The 17,706-nt window shown below is 38.1% G+C and overlaps 1 protein-coding gene across 3 annotated transcripts in view; it reads left to right on the forward strand.

Moving 5' to 3' along the window:
* ADAM23 (ADAM metallopeptidase domain 23) overlaps positions 1-17,706 on the forward strand; it is a 218,689-nt gene that overhangs the window by 119,408 nt on the left and 81,575 nt on the right. For all 3 annotated transcript variants that reach the window (XM_056111569.1, XM_056111568.1, XM_056111570.1), the window contains exons 5-6: positions 10,784-10,866; positions 12,152-12,215. In XM_056111569.1, the coding sequence (XP_055967544.1) occupies positions 10,784-10,866; positions 12,152-12,215 (147 nt within the window). The remainder of the gene's footprint in view (positions 1-10,783; positions 10,867-12,151; positions 12,216-17,706) is intronic.

Here is a 17,706-nt window from a genome sequence, read left to right on the forward strand (position 1 = left end):
CTTCTAACTTAGAATTTCAGTCTTTTTTTTTTTTTTTTTGGCAAAGCAGAATAGCTAATTGGCTTCCAGAGGTCATTTGAGGTCCCTTTAAGGAGGCCTTATTATTAATAAGATACTAAAAGTCTCATATCAGTTGTAACTAAAATTATTTTTTAAAAAAGGGCATTTCATCTCCTAAAGATGAAATGCAGTGTTTATTGTAGGTTTTTTTTTGCCTGGTCTTTTAGTTATCATCCATTTTCTCTAAATATAACCAAATTAATTTGCTTCTATATAATAAATTAGTGATACATCTACTTTTATAGTTCTGTATTTATGTGCATACAACCTCCAAATTGAGTTGTTATGGTACATACTACTTTGTGGCAGGAATTTTATAAATAGTTCAATGTGGATGAAATAATCTTTTAAACTCATTTTCTAAAAATGGGCAACTTTTCTAATTTATTAACTATAACTTTCTATAATTTACTATAGCTATTAAAATTCTGTTTATTATTGTTGTTCTTGTTAACATATTTACAATTACAATTGTGTTAACATTTATGGTCTTTATGAATGCGGGCGGCCGGAGAGATAGAGCTGCTGCTGCTGTCCCTTTTTGTGTTTACACACATAATTACTGCACCCCTCCCCCAATAAAATGCCCAAGACCCCCCTCCAGTGGGGCAGACTTCTGCCTCTTAATTCCTCCCTTCTCCCTCCACACCCCTAGTTTGATAATCTGTGTTTTGTACTCCTCATTGTTCGTTACTCTTTATTCCCTTATTATTATTATTTTTGGATATACCTGAGTAAGATTATTTGCTTTTTGTCCTTCTCCCTCTAACTTATTTTACTTAACCTCATGCACTCCATGTTCATCCAAGTTGTAGCTAACTACAAGATTTTATGTTTTCCTCCAACGCATATATACCATGGTGTCTTTATTTATTTGTCATTGGAGATTTGGATTGTTTCCATATCTGGCTATTATACTAAGTGTGGCAATAAAGACACTAATAAACAGATGTGCAATTATATTTTGAATCGTTTTTGTGTTTGGGGGTTAGATACCAAAATGTGAAATTTTTGGTTAAAAAAATCCCATAATAATATGTATATAGATTATGTCCTTTTTTTTGTTTGTTTGTTTGTTTTGTTTTTTTTTATCTTCTTTTCTTTATTTATTTTTTCTCTTCGGGAGGGGGGAAAGGGGGGGTCATTCCAGCTATGCTCAGGGCTTATTCCTGCCTTTGTGCTTAGGAATTCCCTCCTGGATGTGCTTGAGGGACCATATGTGGTGCTGAGGACCAAACTTGATAGGCTGCGTGTAAGAGAAAGACTTAAATGCCTAAACTATCTCTTTTAGTATACAAATGACTAAGAAAAGCCTTTCCTGAAACACTTGAACATATTGTAATAATTGCTGAAGATTAATTCTGATCATGGCATTTTCTGGGTCAGAGTTGCTACATCTTATGAAGACTTTTGATACATATTGAGAGGGCTTTTTTTCCTTTAAGTTTGTATAAATTCCAACCCCACTATAATATGCATTTTTGAAATGTAACTTATTGAGAGAGCATTGATTTGCAAGAGAATAAATATTTATACATCTTAGGGATACTGTGTTACCATACCACACCACTACCAAAGTACTAATGTCCTTCATCGTTGTCCATAGAACCCTTTTAGCCCATTTCTCCTTTATCTCCTTTCCTCTTAGTAACCTCAGTTAGGAGGCCAGAGTCTATGGACTTGTTTTTATTAGACATTGTGTCTCTGCTTCCTTTCTTTCTTTATATACTACTTAGTGTCACGGTCACGGGCCTCCCATTGTTCTTCGATTTGCTCGAGCGGGCCCAGTAACGTCTCCATCATGAGACTTGTTGTTACTGTGTTTGGCATATCAAATACGTCACGGGGACCTTGCCAGGCTTTGCCGTGGGGGCGAGATACTCTTGGTAGCTTGCCGGGCTCTCCGAGAGGGGCGGAGGAATCGAACTCGGGTCGGCTATGTTGGTTGCATGCAAGGCAAACGCCCTACCCACTGTGCTATTGCTTCAGCCCACTACTTAGTATATAAAGAGATCTATCTCATAGGTATATATCTCTGAGATAGATATATATCTATGAGAGAGATCATTCCTATTTTTCTTTCTCATTCTGGCTTATTCATTTAGCATGACCTCTTTTGTCCTAGTACTGTTGTAGCAAAAGAAAAAATATTTCATCTTTCTGTATATACATACGGATGTATTTAAAAGAGCCTTTAAAAATACTTCAGCTTACCTTCCAGATTGTTTAAGAAAATCTTTGTATAAGGATTGGAGTGGTAGTATAGTGAACAGGGGACTTGCCTTGAATCTAACCCAGATTCAATCCCTGACATCCCAAACTGTTCCCTGAGCCTCGTGAGAGTGATTCCTGAGCATAGAAAAAGAGTAAACCCAGCGCATCACCAGTGCAGCCAAAAAATCCCAAGTAAACAAAAAACAAAGGAAAATCTGTATAGATATCCCATTTTTTCCCAATAAAACATTATTAACACTGAAGTAGGGACTTTGTTATCATCTCCAGGTCTCATGAAATAGTATTCTTTTTTGATGGGGGTACAGGTCACAAAAATATTTTTAAAAGGTATTTTCATGTAAGGATGACTAGGCTAAATAAAATAAACCTGTCTTGTACAACCTTTGTTTCAGAGATCTTAAACTACTTAGACAAAAGTACATGCACACAAAATAGGTGCACATACATTTGTTGCATAACTCAAGAGAAACAGAGTAATAATCTGTTTGCCTCTGAAGGCTGAGTTTTCCTGTTCACCATTTCCAAGCCCATACCTTATTCTTCCTCTAGTAAAGAAAAAAGTAATATCTTAGACTTTTACTTTATTAGTTGAAAGTCGCTTTGAAGGGCTTTTTACCTTGTGTAACAAGTATAGGAATTAAAGAGGTCAACCAATTAAGTTCTGCACATAGAATTAGCACCAGGTATCAACAAATTCCTGCTTCTGTTCCTCACCCAGAAGAGCAATAGCTTTTGGTAAAGTTTCTAGCGCAAAGCTTTACGCAGGATAGACTATAAACAGGTTTCTTATGACCTATTTAAAATATGTTAATTTTACTATTTCAGTTATTATAAAAGAACTGGGCATCAATAGGACAACATGAAGACATATTCCTAACATATTCCTGTTAAATCCTTTTAGGTGAACCATTAACTTTAACTTCTCACTAGTACTTACATAATGTTTATATGAAAAATTGCTCCCTGGCCAGACGTCTAGACACTGAAGGTAGCTGTAGTCTTCCCTCCATTTTGCTATGAGTAGGTGGGGATCTGTGACCTTTTTCAGCTTTGTTTTCCCACTCTGGCTTCTTTCCGTACTCACTCCTGACCAGGGAAGGGAGTGTCAACTTAGCTTATGGGAAGGGATTGTTCACATCCTGCAGAGTTCTCTCCTCCCTTTCTTTGGTGAGATTTTCCCTTTATAGGACGAACACATTGCTCTAAATTCTACAGTAGCCATCCCTGTGTTAACGTTGCTGGTGTGGGATGGGGTGTTGATTTCACCATGAATCTGTGCCTGGTTGAGTAAGTCTGGTCAGCTTCACTGGGTGGGAGGGAAGGGGGGAGTCTCTTGAGAAGGCCTTTTGGATTCTCAGTGAATCTTTTTTTCCTGCTGTAAAACAAAGATACATATTTTCCTTCCTCTGTTTCAGTCCTTTCATTTGTTTTTAAGTTTGAGGAGGGTGCTAGTTAACACCCTCTAGGATGGCTATAATTAAAAAGATGGATGATAACAAGTGTTACGGATGTGGAGGATGGAACCCTCTACTTGTACTGGGATAGACTGTGGTAGAGCTGCTTTGGAAAAGAGGTTGCAGTTCCTCAAAATTTAAGCAGAGTAGTCTCATGACCCAGAAATTCCACTCATAGGAATATTTCCAAGTGAACTAAAAACGTTTGGTCAAGTTAAAATATGTACATGGATATTCATATTAACATCATGCATAACAAAAGTGCAAATAATGTTATTTACAGATACCTGAGGGATGAAATATTGATGTATGCTCTAACATGGATGAGTTATCACAAAGGACCACATAGTATTTTTCCATTTATCTGAAATGTCTCGAGTATACAAACCCATAGAGTACAAAAATGGATGAGTTGTCACAAAGGACCACATAATGTATTATTCCATTTATTTGAAATGTCGAGAATATACAAACCTATAGAGAACAAAAATAGATTAGTGGCTGCCTGGGGCTGGTGGTTACAAGTTTTCTTTAGAGATGATGAAATTATTCTGGAGCTAGAGAGCAGAGATGGTCGCATAACTCAGGGAATATCCTTAGACTCACTGACCCTGAGTGAAAAAATTCATCCTTTTCATAGAATGAATTTTCAGTTTGTCAGTTATATCTCAATGGGATCAGTCCCTCGACTGAGGACAAAACAGTTAACAGACAGGAATCCACTGTTCCTTTCAGATTGGTCTCATCCCTTAGGCTCATGAAAAAGACATTCTTTATTCATTCATGAAACAAATGCTGATCTTGATTCATTCATTAAAAAATTAAACCTGTCTCATCTAATGACTTTCTGGGTACTGAATATCCATAGTGAACTGAGTGATTGAAAATTTCTTCCTTTCTACCTGTATTTTATTCCTCCCATAGTTTCTTTCTTCATCATTCTGATCATTTCAGTCTCCTAGACTGGTGTGTGTGTGTGTGTGTGTGTGTGTGTGTGTGTGTGTGTGTATGTGTGTATGTGTATGTTTGTATGTGTATGTTTGTATGTGTGTGTTTTTGTGTGTGTGTTTGCTTTCCTTATCAAACCACAACCGTAGCTCTGCTCAAGCTCACTTCTTTCATGAAGCCTTCTTGGCAGGGCTTATTGCCAGATGGATTGGGCCTCAGTGAGCATGGCTTCTGGCTGGGAAGTTGAAAAATAGAATTCCCAGTGAAATGAAGAGAACAGCCTATAGTGACTCCTCCCAAAGCTATTTTAAGTTCTGGAAAGTTTAATTTGTATGAACTGTTAAATATTTATGTAGTATTGGAACTACCAAACTGTTCTGATACTTTATTTAACAACTCTAAGGACATCTCTCCCCATTTCGAGTTTAATAAATGTAAATAATTAAACTGGTTTTAGGCTCTTATGTTTCCTATTCTATGAAAATTGTTCTTGTTTCCTTATTTTCAGTACTACAATTGAGTTTATGAATTTAATTATGATTTCCTATTTGGTGTTTTTTTTGTTTTGTTTTGAGCCACATCTGATGGTACTCAAGGGCTACTCTAAGTTTGGTGCTTAGGGGTGCTTCTGACTAATGTCAAGATATATGACATAAAATAGCTTTATCTACCTAGCTGTTGGGCAGTTTTTTAATTAATTTTTATTAGTGAAATACCATGAGGTACAGTTGGAGACTTACAAATTTTTGTGCTAGGGTTTCAATTATACAATGATCAAATACCCATCCCTCCACCAGTGCCCATTTTCCACCACCGTGGATCCCAGTATCCCTCCCACCCCCATCCCCCCCCATCGCACCCTGCCTCTGTGGCAGGGCATTCCCTTTTGTTCTCTCTCTCCTTTTGGGTGTTGTGGTCTGCAAAAGAGGCAATGAGTGGCAGTGATGTTCGGTTCATAGTCTACTTTCAACATGCATCTCCCATCCTGGGAGGATCCTCCAAACACCCTTTATTTGGTTCTCCCTTCTCTATCTGAGCTGTGTTGGGCAGTTTTTAAGATGTAAGAATATTCATGTAAAATAATCATGTGAGAATAGAGTCATGGTTTTCACTATTATATTCAGAATGAGGAATACCATATTACATGTATTTGTGAGCGAGGACCGGTGTAGTTTTTTTTCATATGTTTAGCCAGACCTTCAAGTATAGGTTAAAAATATAGTGATTAGTCACCAGGAATGCCCAGATTTATGAAAGTTTCTTAAGCAATGAAGATCATTCTTAATTAAATATTTTTCTAAGCAATGAAGAAATGATTTGTTGAACTTTACATGAGTTTAAACAGACACAAAGATGGGGATGATTTCAAAATAAACTAAATTGAAACAGTTTCTATTTAAAAATTCTATTCAAAGTGAGTAGAATCAACCCATGCCTATCATTTGATCAATAATGCCGAGAGCTGAGTCCTTTTCTCTTCCCAGATTGTCATCACTAAGGTTCAGAATTGTTATCCTCAGCACTTTTGATTCAAAAGTATTTTATTTATTTAGAAGCTGGATGGGATACATCCACCTGTGCTCAGGGTTTACTCCTGACTCTTTGCTCAGGTATTACTCCTGTTAGTGCTTGGTGAACCACATACAGTGCTGGGAATTGAACCCCAGTCTATAATTTGATGGGCAAGTGACTTAACCCATGTACTATCTCTCTTGCCCCTCAGAAGTGCTAAATTAAATTTATTTAGTATTTTTTATTTTGTTTTGTTTTGTTTTGGGGCCATATCCTATTGTGCTCAGGGATTACTTCTGTCTCTAAGCTTAGGGATCACTCCTGGTGGTGTTTGTGAGACCATATGGAGAACCAAATTTCAAAGCTGAGACAGCTACATGCAAGGCAAGTATCCTATTCATTGTACTGTCTCTTTGCAACCCACCCAAAAAATATTTAAAAGGATGCGTATAGGTAACTTCAAACTTCAGTGTTTCATTATTTGTAGGCTTGGCCTGGTATCCTCCAATGGGGTTTTCAACTAACAGCCTTATTGCACAAAGTTATTTGTTTGCTTTCTGATTGTGGAGTGTTCAACTCTGTGGAAATGGTGGACAGAGGAAGTTGGTGAACACACTGACTGGGAATTTAGATTCCTTCAGTGACTAGCCAATAATTTGTATTCATGTCAGATACTCATTTTTGTGAAATTTAATAGACAGTTTTGAACCTGAAAATATGCTGTAGGGACATATCAGCTACAAAATGAGTTATTTCGTGTCTCCTCTCTGCAGTGGGCCAATGCACAGATTTGTGACCCACTTACCAGTGGTGATCTCAAAGTCACTCTTGAACTCTCTGACGCCTTCCTTGAAGAAACACTGGGTTTGAGAGTTGCAGGAAGTGAAAATCAGTTTGGCATTTTTCTGCCTTTGTCAGAGCCTTCTAACACTTCGTGCCTGTCTCTACCCTCTTTGGACACAAAGATCATAGTTGTAGTTCCTGGGAGACAGTATGAATAGATCCTTATGTGGAAAATGCTTCCCTAGAACTGACTAGCTACATCATCAACTTCACTAAAAATGACCTCTTTATGCTGGCGAATTGCTCTTAGTCTTAAGACCCTAGAGATAGTGACTCTTCTCCCTTCTATTCTTTTGAAAGAAAATACTTGAAAACTTACTTTGTAGAGGCAGAGAGATAGAACAGCAGGCAAGGCACTTTCCTTGCATTCAGTGAACCTGAGTTTGAACCCTGGAACCAATTTGTGTCCTCTGAGCACTGCCAGGAGTGATCCCTCAGCACGGATCCAAGAATAAACTCCGAGTACTACTGGAGATGTGACCCCCCCAAAAAAAAATAAAAAGATTTTATTTAGAGTAGTTTTTGCAAATTGGTACATAGATCTGGAAAGGTGTCAAGCAGTATTTTTTTTCTGAAAATATCTTCTTAGAAGCTTGGTTTAAATTTAATATTAAGAAACATAGATAATCAGAAAATCCTCTTAATATTGCTCATGTTGATACTTAACTAGAATCTGAATAATTGCTTATTGTGTTAAATGTCATTATATAGATACTCAAACTTTTTTGATAATAAATATCAGGTATTGAATATTACCTCATTTCATTTAGGTCAGAAAAACATGGTGATCCACATTCACATTTTCAGAGACTGACAGTTGCTTTCAGATAATAGCTGCCCTAATTAAAACAAGTAACAATCACCTTTATACTGAGAAAACAACAACCTTCGATTTAAAGCACAAGTTAGTGAAAGAAAATCTCTAGGGACTCAGTCATATAGTCTAGAAGGGAAAGTTTATTTTTAGGATAATCTGAAAAATATACCTTTTCTTAGAAAGGTCAAGTAAACATGCAGTTTTTGCTATACAGTTCTAACAGTATCCTGACTTAAGATAGCCTTTGAGTGTGATACAAAGTGCTAAATTACCAGTTTGATGGAATTTACAGTTGCCTGTGGTTCTTTTTAGAATCATGTGCAGAGTCTGAAATTTAATTGCAGAATTTTGACCTGGATTTCCAACTTGCTAAGGTGCATGATATCATTTATCCTTTAAGTTCCAGAATTGAATATGCAAGCAGAAATTGACACATAAAAATAATATTTGCATGAAAGTCAATTTATTGTATGTAGATTATAAAAATAAATATATATCTAATTAATGGAAGGAAACTTTTATGTATTATATATGTTTGGGGATTCTAAAATATGAATAACATTAGAACACCTATTGGACAAACAGCATTGAACACTATAGTAACTGAAAGACAAACTGAGTTTGTTGTGGAATAATCATTTAGTGTGTGGATGAAAACTCGAGGGCTCTTCAAATAGCCTCTGAGGATACTATACTATTACGCAGTAATCAGTGATGAAAATTAATGTAAATATCAAAAATGTCAATGTGTGTTGAGTATATTGTTTAAAAAAACAATCAGGAAGCCCCAATTAAGCAACAATAGTTATATTTATCATTTGTTCCTACTAACAACACACCCAAATAATAGCTAAGGGGTAAAAAAAGTAAATGTTATAACCCCACACAGAGAGGAAAAGACAGCCTTTGCAAGGCATCCATAATATTTTCAGATAATGAGAGGCAACTGTGTTAGGTTTGAGCTTTTTCCTGCTCTGCTAAGTTCTGTTTGGGGAAAAAGCCAGAAGAAGCAAATCAATTCTTGTCACTTCACCCCACATGTCTCAGGTGTGGAGGGCACCTGAAAACAGGATGTTTGGAAGTCTACATGGAGGCTATTTAAATCCCTGATCTTCTCCCTATCCTGTATAGCCAGGGGACTATCCCTTCTATCTTCTGCTCGATTTATTGAAAAAAATTGCAAAGGAAGGACTAATTTGCAAAGGAAGGAATTAATAGTTTTCCAGTACTTGCATTTTCTTAATTAAAAAGTGCCACAGAATGCCCAGCACTATTAATAAGCAAAGACCTGCATCAGAGCATGTCATGAAATTCCATGTAAATGAGATGAATAAGATTTCATAAAGTCTTCTTAAAAGAAATATAAAAGATTTTATAGAAAAATTCTAAACATTGAAATGACATTTAGTTCTCAACAGCAACATTATATGGCACATGAACATGTACAGTGCCTTTGAAATGCTGAGAGGAAATTATTTCCAATATAGAACTCTTTTCCCACCTACCTGATAAATCCAGTGTAAAGATAGAAAAAGAAAATTTGGTGTGTCCAGGTTCTCACCCAATTTACCATCAATGAGCATGTGTCTCCAAAAATGGGGAAGAAGATTCAGGATAGAAGGAGGCAAAGGGGGCTGTTCCCAGGATAAAGATGAAGAGATCTCATGGTTGCTCTGTCTCCAATTTCACAGAAGATTGAGGAAAGCAAAGACAATGGGTGGTGATGGTGTGAATGAGTGAATCTGTGTGTGTGTCTCTGTGTGTGTGTGTGTGTGTGTGTGTGCGCGCGCGCACGTGCATATGTTTTCAAAACATAACAGATACAATCAAATACCTGCTATGTTTTACCATGGGAAAGGAGTTGTAGATAATACTTTTTAAAATAGGGGATATAGTACTTTTGAACACATGGAAAATATGTAAACAAAAAAGAAACAATTTTTAATAAAGTTTTTTAAAAATGGAGCAAGAAAAATAATAATGGTATGACACAATATTTACAAAGTGATAATATGTAAACAACCAGTACCAGTTTAACCAAAATTGGTTATTGGGGGTAAAGGAGTTTCCAAGATTGTATATTAGGAAAACACTTTATGAAATGAAACAAATCAGGAAATAGCTCTATATGTATCTGTCTGTCTGTCTGTCTGTCTATCTATTTGATTCAGAAATATATGGGCAAACCACAGAAGGGACAAATTGAAGAATTTAAAATAGTTGCTATGGAGGAGAAAGGGAAGAATTAAGTAAAATGATGTATTTTATGTTGGGTTTGGGGACCACATTTAGCAGTGTACATGGTTGGCTCCTGGTTCTGAGCTCAGGGATCTCTCCCATCAGAGCTCAGGGGATTGAACCCAGGTTGTCAGCATGCAAGTTAAGTGCCCTACTTACTGTACTATCACTCTGACTCCCAAAATCATATATATTTTAAAAAATAGGTCTTGTGCTTATTATTTGATTTTGAAAACTGAGTTCATTTATTATTTCTTAGTTACAGCAAATAATTTTAAAAGGTTATAAGGCACAGAATAACATTTTATATAGATTTCCACCAAAAAATGATTGTAGACAATGTGTATGGTGGCTCTTCAGCCAGGTAGGGGACCTTATTGTCTAACATCTGGTATCTGTACCATTTATGATTCATGTAAGGCATGTAAACTGTAACTGTTGGCATCAGCATCTTATTCCTGGTAAGATGCATCATTTTTTTCTTCATAAAAGTTAATAGACATACTTATGCTTATGATATAAAAATTGGAAATTTCCTAGTGCACTTAGAGACTTTAATACCAATCAGGAGGAGTCTCTGGGACCATCCCCGCATTTCTCTTTGCTTGATAGAAGCATCCCAAAGAGCGAATTGTGAAGCAGAAAACATAATCATTTCAACTCTTTTCGTCTGCAGGGTGGCGAACACTGCTACTATCATGGCAGCATCCGGGGTGTCAAGGATTCCAGGGCAGCTCTGTCAACCTGCAATGGACTTCAGTAGGTGTAACTGTCAATGGGAGCATAAACTCGCTTCATCCTAACCCTTCCCAACTCATCCCCAATATAGTGTCGGCTATTGAACCCAGGACCTCATGCATACAAAACCTGCACTCTGTTGTGAGCTAGATCTCGGGCCCCCACTTTTTAAAATTTTTTCTTTCATAAATATTTATTTGAGTGATTTTTCTGTGCCAACTTCATGGTAGGACCTGCATATGGTATAAAGAAATAGGACCACAAAGTTATTACTTATCCTTACACATAGTTGACAAGAGACTAAAAAAGGAAACAAATGATTATGCAGATTAATATTTATTCTCCCTATTTGGTGTATTTTCAGGAGTTTCTCTTCCTGACTCCAGTTTGATCTATGGAACCATATATTATTCTCCCAGCCCTGCCAGGAGTGATCCCTGAACACAGAGCAAGGAGCAGGGCTCGAGCATTGTTGGGTGTGGCCCCAAATCAAACCCAAACAAAAACTCCTGAGCCTTTCTAGGGATGGGCTGGAGCAATAGCACAGCTGGTAGGGCATTTGCCTTGCACGAGGCTGAACCCAGGTTCGATTCCTCTGTCCCTCTCAGAGAGCCCGGCAAGCTACCAAGAGTATTGCATGCACATGACAAAGCCTGGCAAATTCCTCATGACGTATTTGATATGCCAAAATCAGTAGCAACAAGTCTCACAATGGAGACGTTACTGGTGCCCGCTCGACAACAGGGTTACAGTGGTATTTGGTGTATACCGTGAATGGGTGAAGGCGGGCTTATGGATAACCGCAGCTGGCTCAGGAAGATTTCTGAAAGGGGCATATGCTAGAGGACTTCTCAGAGAAAAGTGTCAGGGACGAGAAGACGATGCCTTCATAATCATATGGATTTAGATTATCTTATACACAAGGATCTTTTTTTTTATAGATGATGTGGATTTTCGTAACAATTTTTAGCATTTGTACGTTTTATAATTGTTATGTTAACCATTATGAATAGTCCTATTGCGGATTAATAGTCTAATCTATCTACTTGATGTCAAAATCAACTGTATCAGGTATTTTTGTTTGATCTTGGTGATCATGTAGAAACTTTTCGTTGTCTATGTGCTGTCCAGTACAATTTTGAGACTACAGTGGGATTCCACATAGAAATGTATATCAGACTTGGGTCACTAGAAAGGTATTTGTTCAGGTAACTGTTTTTATAGACACAAGATGAAATTCACTTGCTATTTCTTGCTGTTTACTCAATCTGTTAATTCTCTCCTTGTGTGATTCTTCATATTACAGCGGTATGTTTGAAGATAATACCTTTGTGTATATGATAGAACCCCTGGAGCTGATTCAAGATGAGGTAAGTGTGACTGTGACATCAATTTCCTTCTGGTCCTTTATTCTTTCTTTGCCTTTGTTCAATAGAGAGAGAAGCATGTAGATTTCAATGAGAATTTATACATAGTACTTTATTTCAAATTTAAATGAAGAATGTTTTAAAACTTAAGTTTCATGTCCGAGTCCACACAGCAGTAAGAAAGGATCAGAAGCATCAAACAGATTTTCTAAAGTGAAAATCATGCCTTTGCAATCTGTGGAGAAAGTACCACTGTCCACCATTTCTCCTCTTGCGCCCAGTCTTCTTAGTATCCTCATTCTTTTTTAACATTATTTTTTCCTTTTTTTACGTTTTTTTATTAAAGCATGGTGATTTAGAAGGTTATTTATAGTTGAGTTTTAAACATACAATTTTGCAGCACCAACCCCGCCAGAAGTGTCAATCTCCCTCTACCAATGTCCCCCAATTCCCTCCCATATCCTGCCACCACTCTGCTCCCTACTCCACTTCCTCCATCCTGCCCTCTTGACCCTCTTGAAGTTTGTTTGTTAAACTTTGGGCGCTTCAAAATAAGTACCAGGAGGATTATTCCATGGCTTAGAGGCCAGCCGGGCATACTAGGGGAAAGGGCAGCTCAGATAGAGAAGGGAGCACCAAATAAAGGGTGTTTGGAGGATCCTCCCAGGATGGGAGAAGCATGTTGAAAGTAGACTATAGACCGATCATGATTGCCACTCAATGCCTCTTTTGCAAACCACAGCACCCAAAGGGAAAGAGAGAATAAAGGGGAATGCCCTACCCCAGAAGCAGGGTGGAATGAGGGGGAAAGGGGGGGGAGATACTGGGATCCATGGTGATGGAAAATGGGCACTGGTTGAGGGGTGATCATTGTATAATCGAAACCCAAGCACAAAAATTTATAAGTCTCCAACTGTACCTCATGGTGGAGTGATAGCACAGCGGTAGGGCGTTTGCCTTGCACGCAGCCAACATGGCCGACCCGAGTTCGATTCCTCTGCCCCTCTCGGAGAGCCCCCGGCAAGCTACCGAGAGTATCTCGCCCGCACGGCAGAGCCTGGCAAGCTCCCCGTGACATATTCGATATGCCAAACACAGTAACAACAAAGTCTCCAATGGAGACGTTACTGGGCCCACTCAAGCACTAATAAAAATTAAAAAAAAATTTGGGCTCTTAATTTCAGTGTTGTTGACTCTGTGGTTTGGATATTTGGCTCTATCATCTTTAACACATTTTGTACCTGACTCCCCTGACCTGACCTTGTTGCTTCTCATCTGTCTTTTCTCTCTCTCCCCTTTGCTCTTTCTTTCCTTCTCCTCCCTAGACTCTGGGGCCAAGTTTGGTCAGGACATCTGCCCTTTAAAACATTGCATTCCCTTACCCAGTTATTCTAAATACTACGTATAAATGATATCATCCTGTGTTTATCTTTCTTCTTCTGGCTTACTTCACTTCGTATGATATCTTATCTTCCAGTTCCATCCATGTTGCTGGGAAGTGCAGATTTCATCATTCTTTACAGCTGTGTAGTAGTCCATTATACACAGACACCCCACTCACACACACACGTCTTCATGATCCACTTATCTGTTGTTAGACATTTATGTTGATTCCAAATCTTAACTATTGTACTGAGTGCTTCAAACTTTGCATTCTCATTCTGTAATCAAGGCATAATGTTTGGCCATATTTGATAGCTTTCATTCCCTTGTATTTATATTCTGTATACCGTATAAGAGAGAACATCTAGTATCTGTCCTTCTCCTTCTAACTTACTTCATATGATAAGCTCCAGTGCCATTAAAATTGCAGCAAAGTGTGTAACCCCATACTTCCTTATGGCTGCACAGTATTCCATTGTGTATGTCTACGACAACTTTACCCACTCATCTATTCTTAACCTTTTGATAAATCTTTATACTGCACTTCATACGCTGAACTGAACAACATTCCTAGCAATGAATGGGAGTTTCCTTTTGTTCTTACTACATCCCCACCAACACTGATGACTTCATTTTAATAATGCCATTCTCACTAGTGTAACATGACACCCCATTGTCATTTTTGATATGGATTACACTGATAACAAGTGGCATTGAACACTTTTTATGAGATAACATTGCCCACCAGTATGTCCTCTTCTAGGAGGTGTCTGTTCATCACTTCTCATTTCTACAGTGTTATGAGGTTAGTGTTTCTATAGTGTTGATCACTTGATCACTTGACTTCCCGTTAATCGTCAATTTGCTCAAGTGGGCGCCAGTAACGTCTCCATTTGTCCCTGTTGCATGCTAGTGTAGCCCAATGGCGTCTGTTCATTCTAGGACACGAAAAGCCTCAAACCAATCGTTCATGATCTTGATGAAGAAGTCTGACCATCTGGTAGGTGGGCGGCCACGTGGTCTTTTGACGTCCCATGGAATCCAGTCGGTAACGGCTCTAGTCCAGCGGTCATCTCTAAATCTCATTACGTGTCCAGGACATCTGATTTTTGACACCTTGGCAAACAAGCTAGTGTCCCTGATTCTTGATCGTCGACGGAGGTTGGAGCTCCGGATTCTTTCTCTCATTTGAGTGAAACGTGATACTCCAAGCATAGCTCTTTTGATTCCTCTTTGGGAGACCCGAATAGCATTCTCATCCTGTTTCTATAGGGCCCAAGTCTCTGAGGCGTATGTTAATGCAGGAAGAACAGTGGAATCAAAGAGATGTGCCCAGAGCTGGAGGTTCTTCGTCCTCTTAGCTATTTCTTCAACGCTCTTGAAGGTGTTCCAAGTTGCTCTCTTCCTCCTGCGCAACTCAGGTGCCAGGTCATTCATCATGTTGACTTCTCGACCTAGGTACACATAACTGTTGCAGTCGGAGATGGTTGTTCTGTTGAGAGCGAATGGAGTGTCAGGAATGAGGCTGTTTCTCATAGACATTGTCTTCGTAAGATTCAACTGTAGTCCGACCTTTCCACACTCATGGTCGAAGTTGTCCAGCATTTGTGCCACTTGGCTAATGTTTGGTGTTATTAGAACAATGTCATCAGCAAAGCGGAGGTGGTGTAGTTGCCGACCATGTATCTTCACTCCCATTTCTTCCCATTCCAGTCATCGCATGATGTTCTTGAGGGTGGCATTGAAGAGTTTTGGTGAAATGGTATCACCCTGCTGAACCCTATAGTGTTAATTGGTTTCATTGCTGTTGAGCTCAGTGAGAGCTTATTGTATTCTGGATATTAGTTTTATCTGGTGTGTTGTATGCAAATATCTTTTCCCATTCACTGAGATGTTTTATAAATTTTAGATTGAGTTTCTTTAGCCATAAAAACTCTTTTTAATTTAATGTGGTCCCATTTGTTCATTTTTGTTTCTGATGTCTTTGCCAATGGAGTTAAAGCGCTGAAAACTCTTTGAGGTCTGGATACTGGAGCATTTTTTATACATTTTCTTTGATGCGGTAGGGCATTTGCCTTGCACACAGCCAACATGGCCGACCCGAGTTCGATTCCTCTGCCCCTCTCGGAGAGCCTCGCCCTCTCGGAGAGCCTGGCAAGCTACCGGGAGTATCTCGCCCGCATGGCAGAGCCTGGCAAGCTACCCGTGAGGTACTCGATATGCCAAACACAGTAACAATAAGTCTCATGATGGAGACGTTACTGGGCCTGCTCAAGCAAATTGATGAACAACGGGAGGACCGTGACCATGACCGTGACTTCTTCAATGCATTTTATGGATTCTGGTCTAATTTCCAGGTTTTTTTTATCCACTTTGGATTAAGTTTTGTGTATAATATGAGATAAGAATCTCGATTTTTTTAAAAATAGTCTCTTTCAAAAGCATTTTTTTTAATTTTTAAAATTTAAACACTGATTTACAAAATCATTCATAGTAGAGTTTTAAAATATGCAACATACTTTCTCAGTATAGCACTATAAAAATGGGGCAACTTTGAAAATTTGAGAGTGAATTAATGGCTTTTAGATTATATCTAATAAACTTGAATATATATTTCTGTATCACTGTATCACTGGCATCCCCTTGTTCATTGATTTAATTGAGCAGGCACCAGTAAGGTCTCCATTTTTCCCATCTCTGAGGTTTTAGCTGCCTCTCCTTACTCGTCTTTCTTAATGCTGCCGTATTGGAGGCTCTTTCAGGTTCAGGGGAATGAGACCCATTATTGTTACTGTTTTTGGCATATCGAATATGCCACGGGTAGCTTGTCAGGCTTTCCAAGAGGCATATATATATATATATATATATATATATATATATATATGTGTGTGTGTGTGTGTGTTTGTGTGTGTGTGTGTGTGTATTCCCCTCTAATCATAGATGGGAATTATTTCTGTATATAACTTATCTCAAGGTTTAAAGCTTTGGTTTTGAATTATTCTACCAACAGTCATATTCTTCACCTTTTTCTCTTTACCATCCTTTTTACAATCCTTGTTCATCATGAGTAGAGAGAACAGAGCAGTGTTTAAAACTTTAGTCAGGTTTTAAAAATTGTGTTGCAGTCTAATTATGAATTTCCATATCCTATATATCATTCCACCTGTTTCCAATACTACAACTAAGAGTTTCAGTAATTGCATTTAGTTTTTTGAAATTTAAGTTACCATTTTTTGGTGGGGGAAGGGATTGAACACACCCAGTTATATCCAAGGACTGCTCATAGCTCTGTGCTCTGTGTTTGTTCCTGTGGTGCTCAGGGATCATGTGGTATCACAGACCAAATCCAGAGCTCCTGCATGCAAAACATTGAGTGATCTCCTTGGCCCCTGATTAACTATTATTTTTTCTTTAAGTATGCCTTATAATAAGTCAAGTAGTCTAAATAGTGGATTCCTAATGAATAGTCTTCAAATTAATAAACAAATAAAATTATTGATTTTAAGTCATTTATGTAATCTATTAAGACAACTGTGTTTCGGAACTGTTTTTTGATTACAAAAGAAAAGGTAAAAGGTAAAGGTAAAGGCCCTCCCGTTGATCGTCGATTTGCTCGAGCGGGCCCAGTAACGTCTCCATTGGAGACTTTGTTGTTACTGTGTCTGGCATATCGAATACTCTCAGTAGCTTGCCGGGCTCTCCGAGAGGGGCGGAGGAATCGAACTCGGGTCGGCCATGTTGGCCGCGTGCAAGGCAGACGCCCTACCCGCTGTGCTATCGCTCCAGCCCCACAAAAGAAAAACACTGCAAAAAATTTAGGAAAGCAAAATAAGCAGATATACAACAAATTTGTAATTATTCATCATCCTGCTCCCAGAGGTAACTTCTTTCCCTACACAGTCTTACAGAGTCTAAATGCTATATCTCCCTATTCTTTAAATAAACTGAATTATAACACTGTAATATAATTGTAACACAATACCATATCTCTCATAATCTTTACCAAATAGGAATAAAATGTATACTATATGGGGCTCTAGGTGATTAAATTGTGTGATATTTATATTAAAAGTGCTTGTAATGTCTGTATACTCAGAAATGTAAACTAATG

This window comes from Sorex fumeus, unplaced genomic scaffold (genome assembly GCF_029834395.1).
Source record: "Sorex fumeus unplaced genomic scaffold, SorFum_2.1 ptg000014l, whole genome shotgun sequence".
In the NCBI taxonomy this organism is placed as follows: Eukaryota; Metazoa; Chordata; class Mammalia; order Eulipotyphla; family Soricidae; genus Sorex; species Sorex fumeus.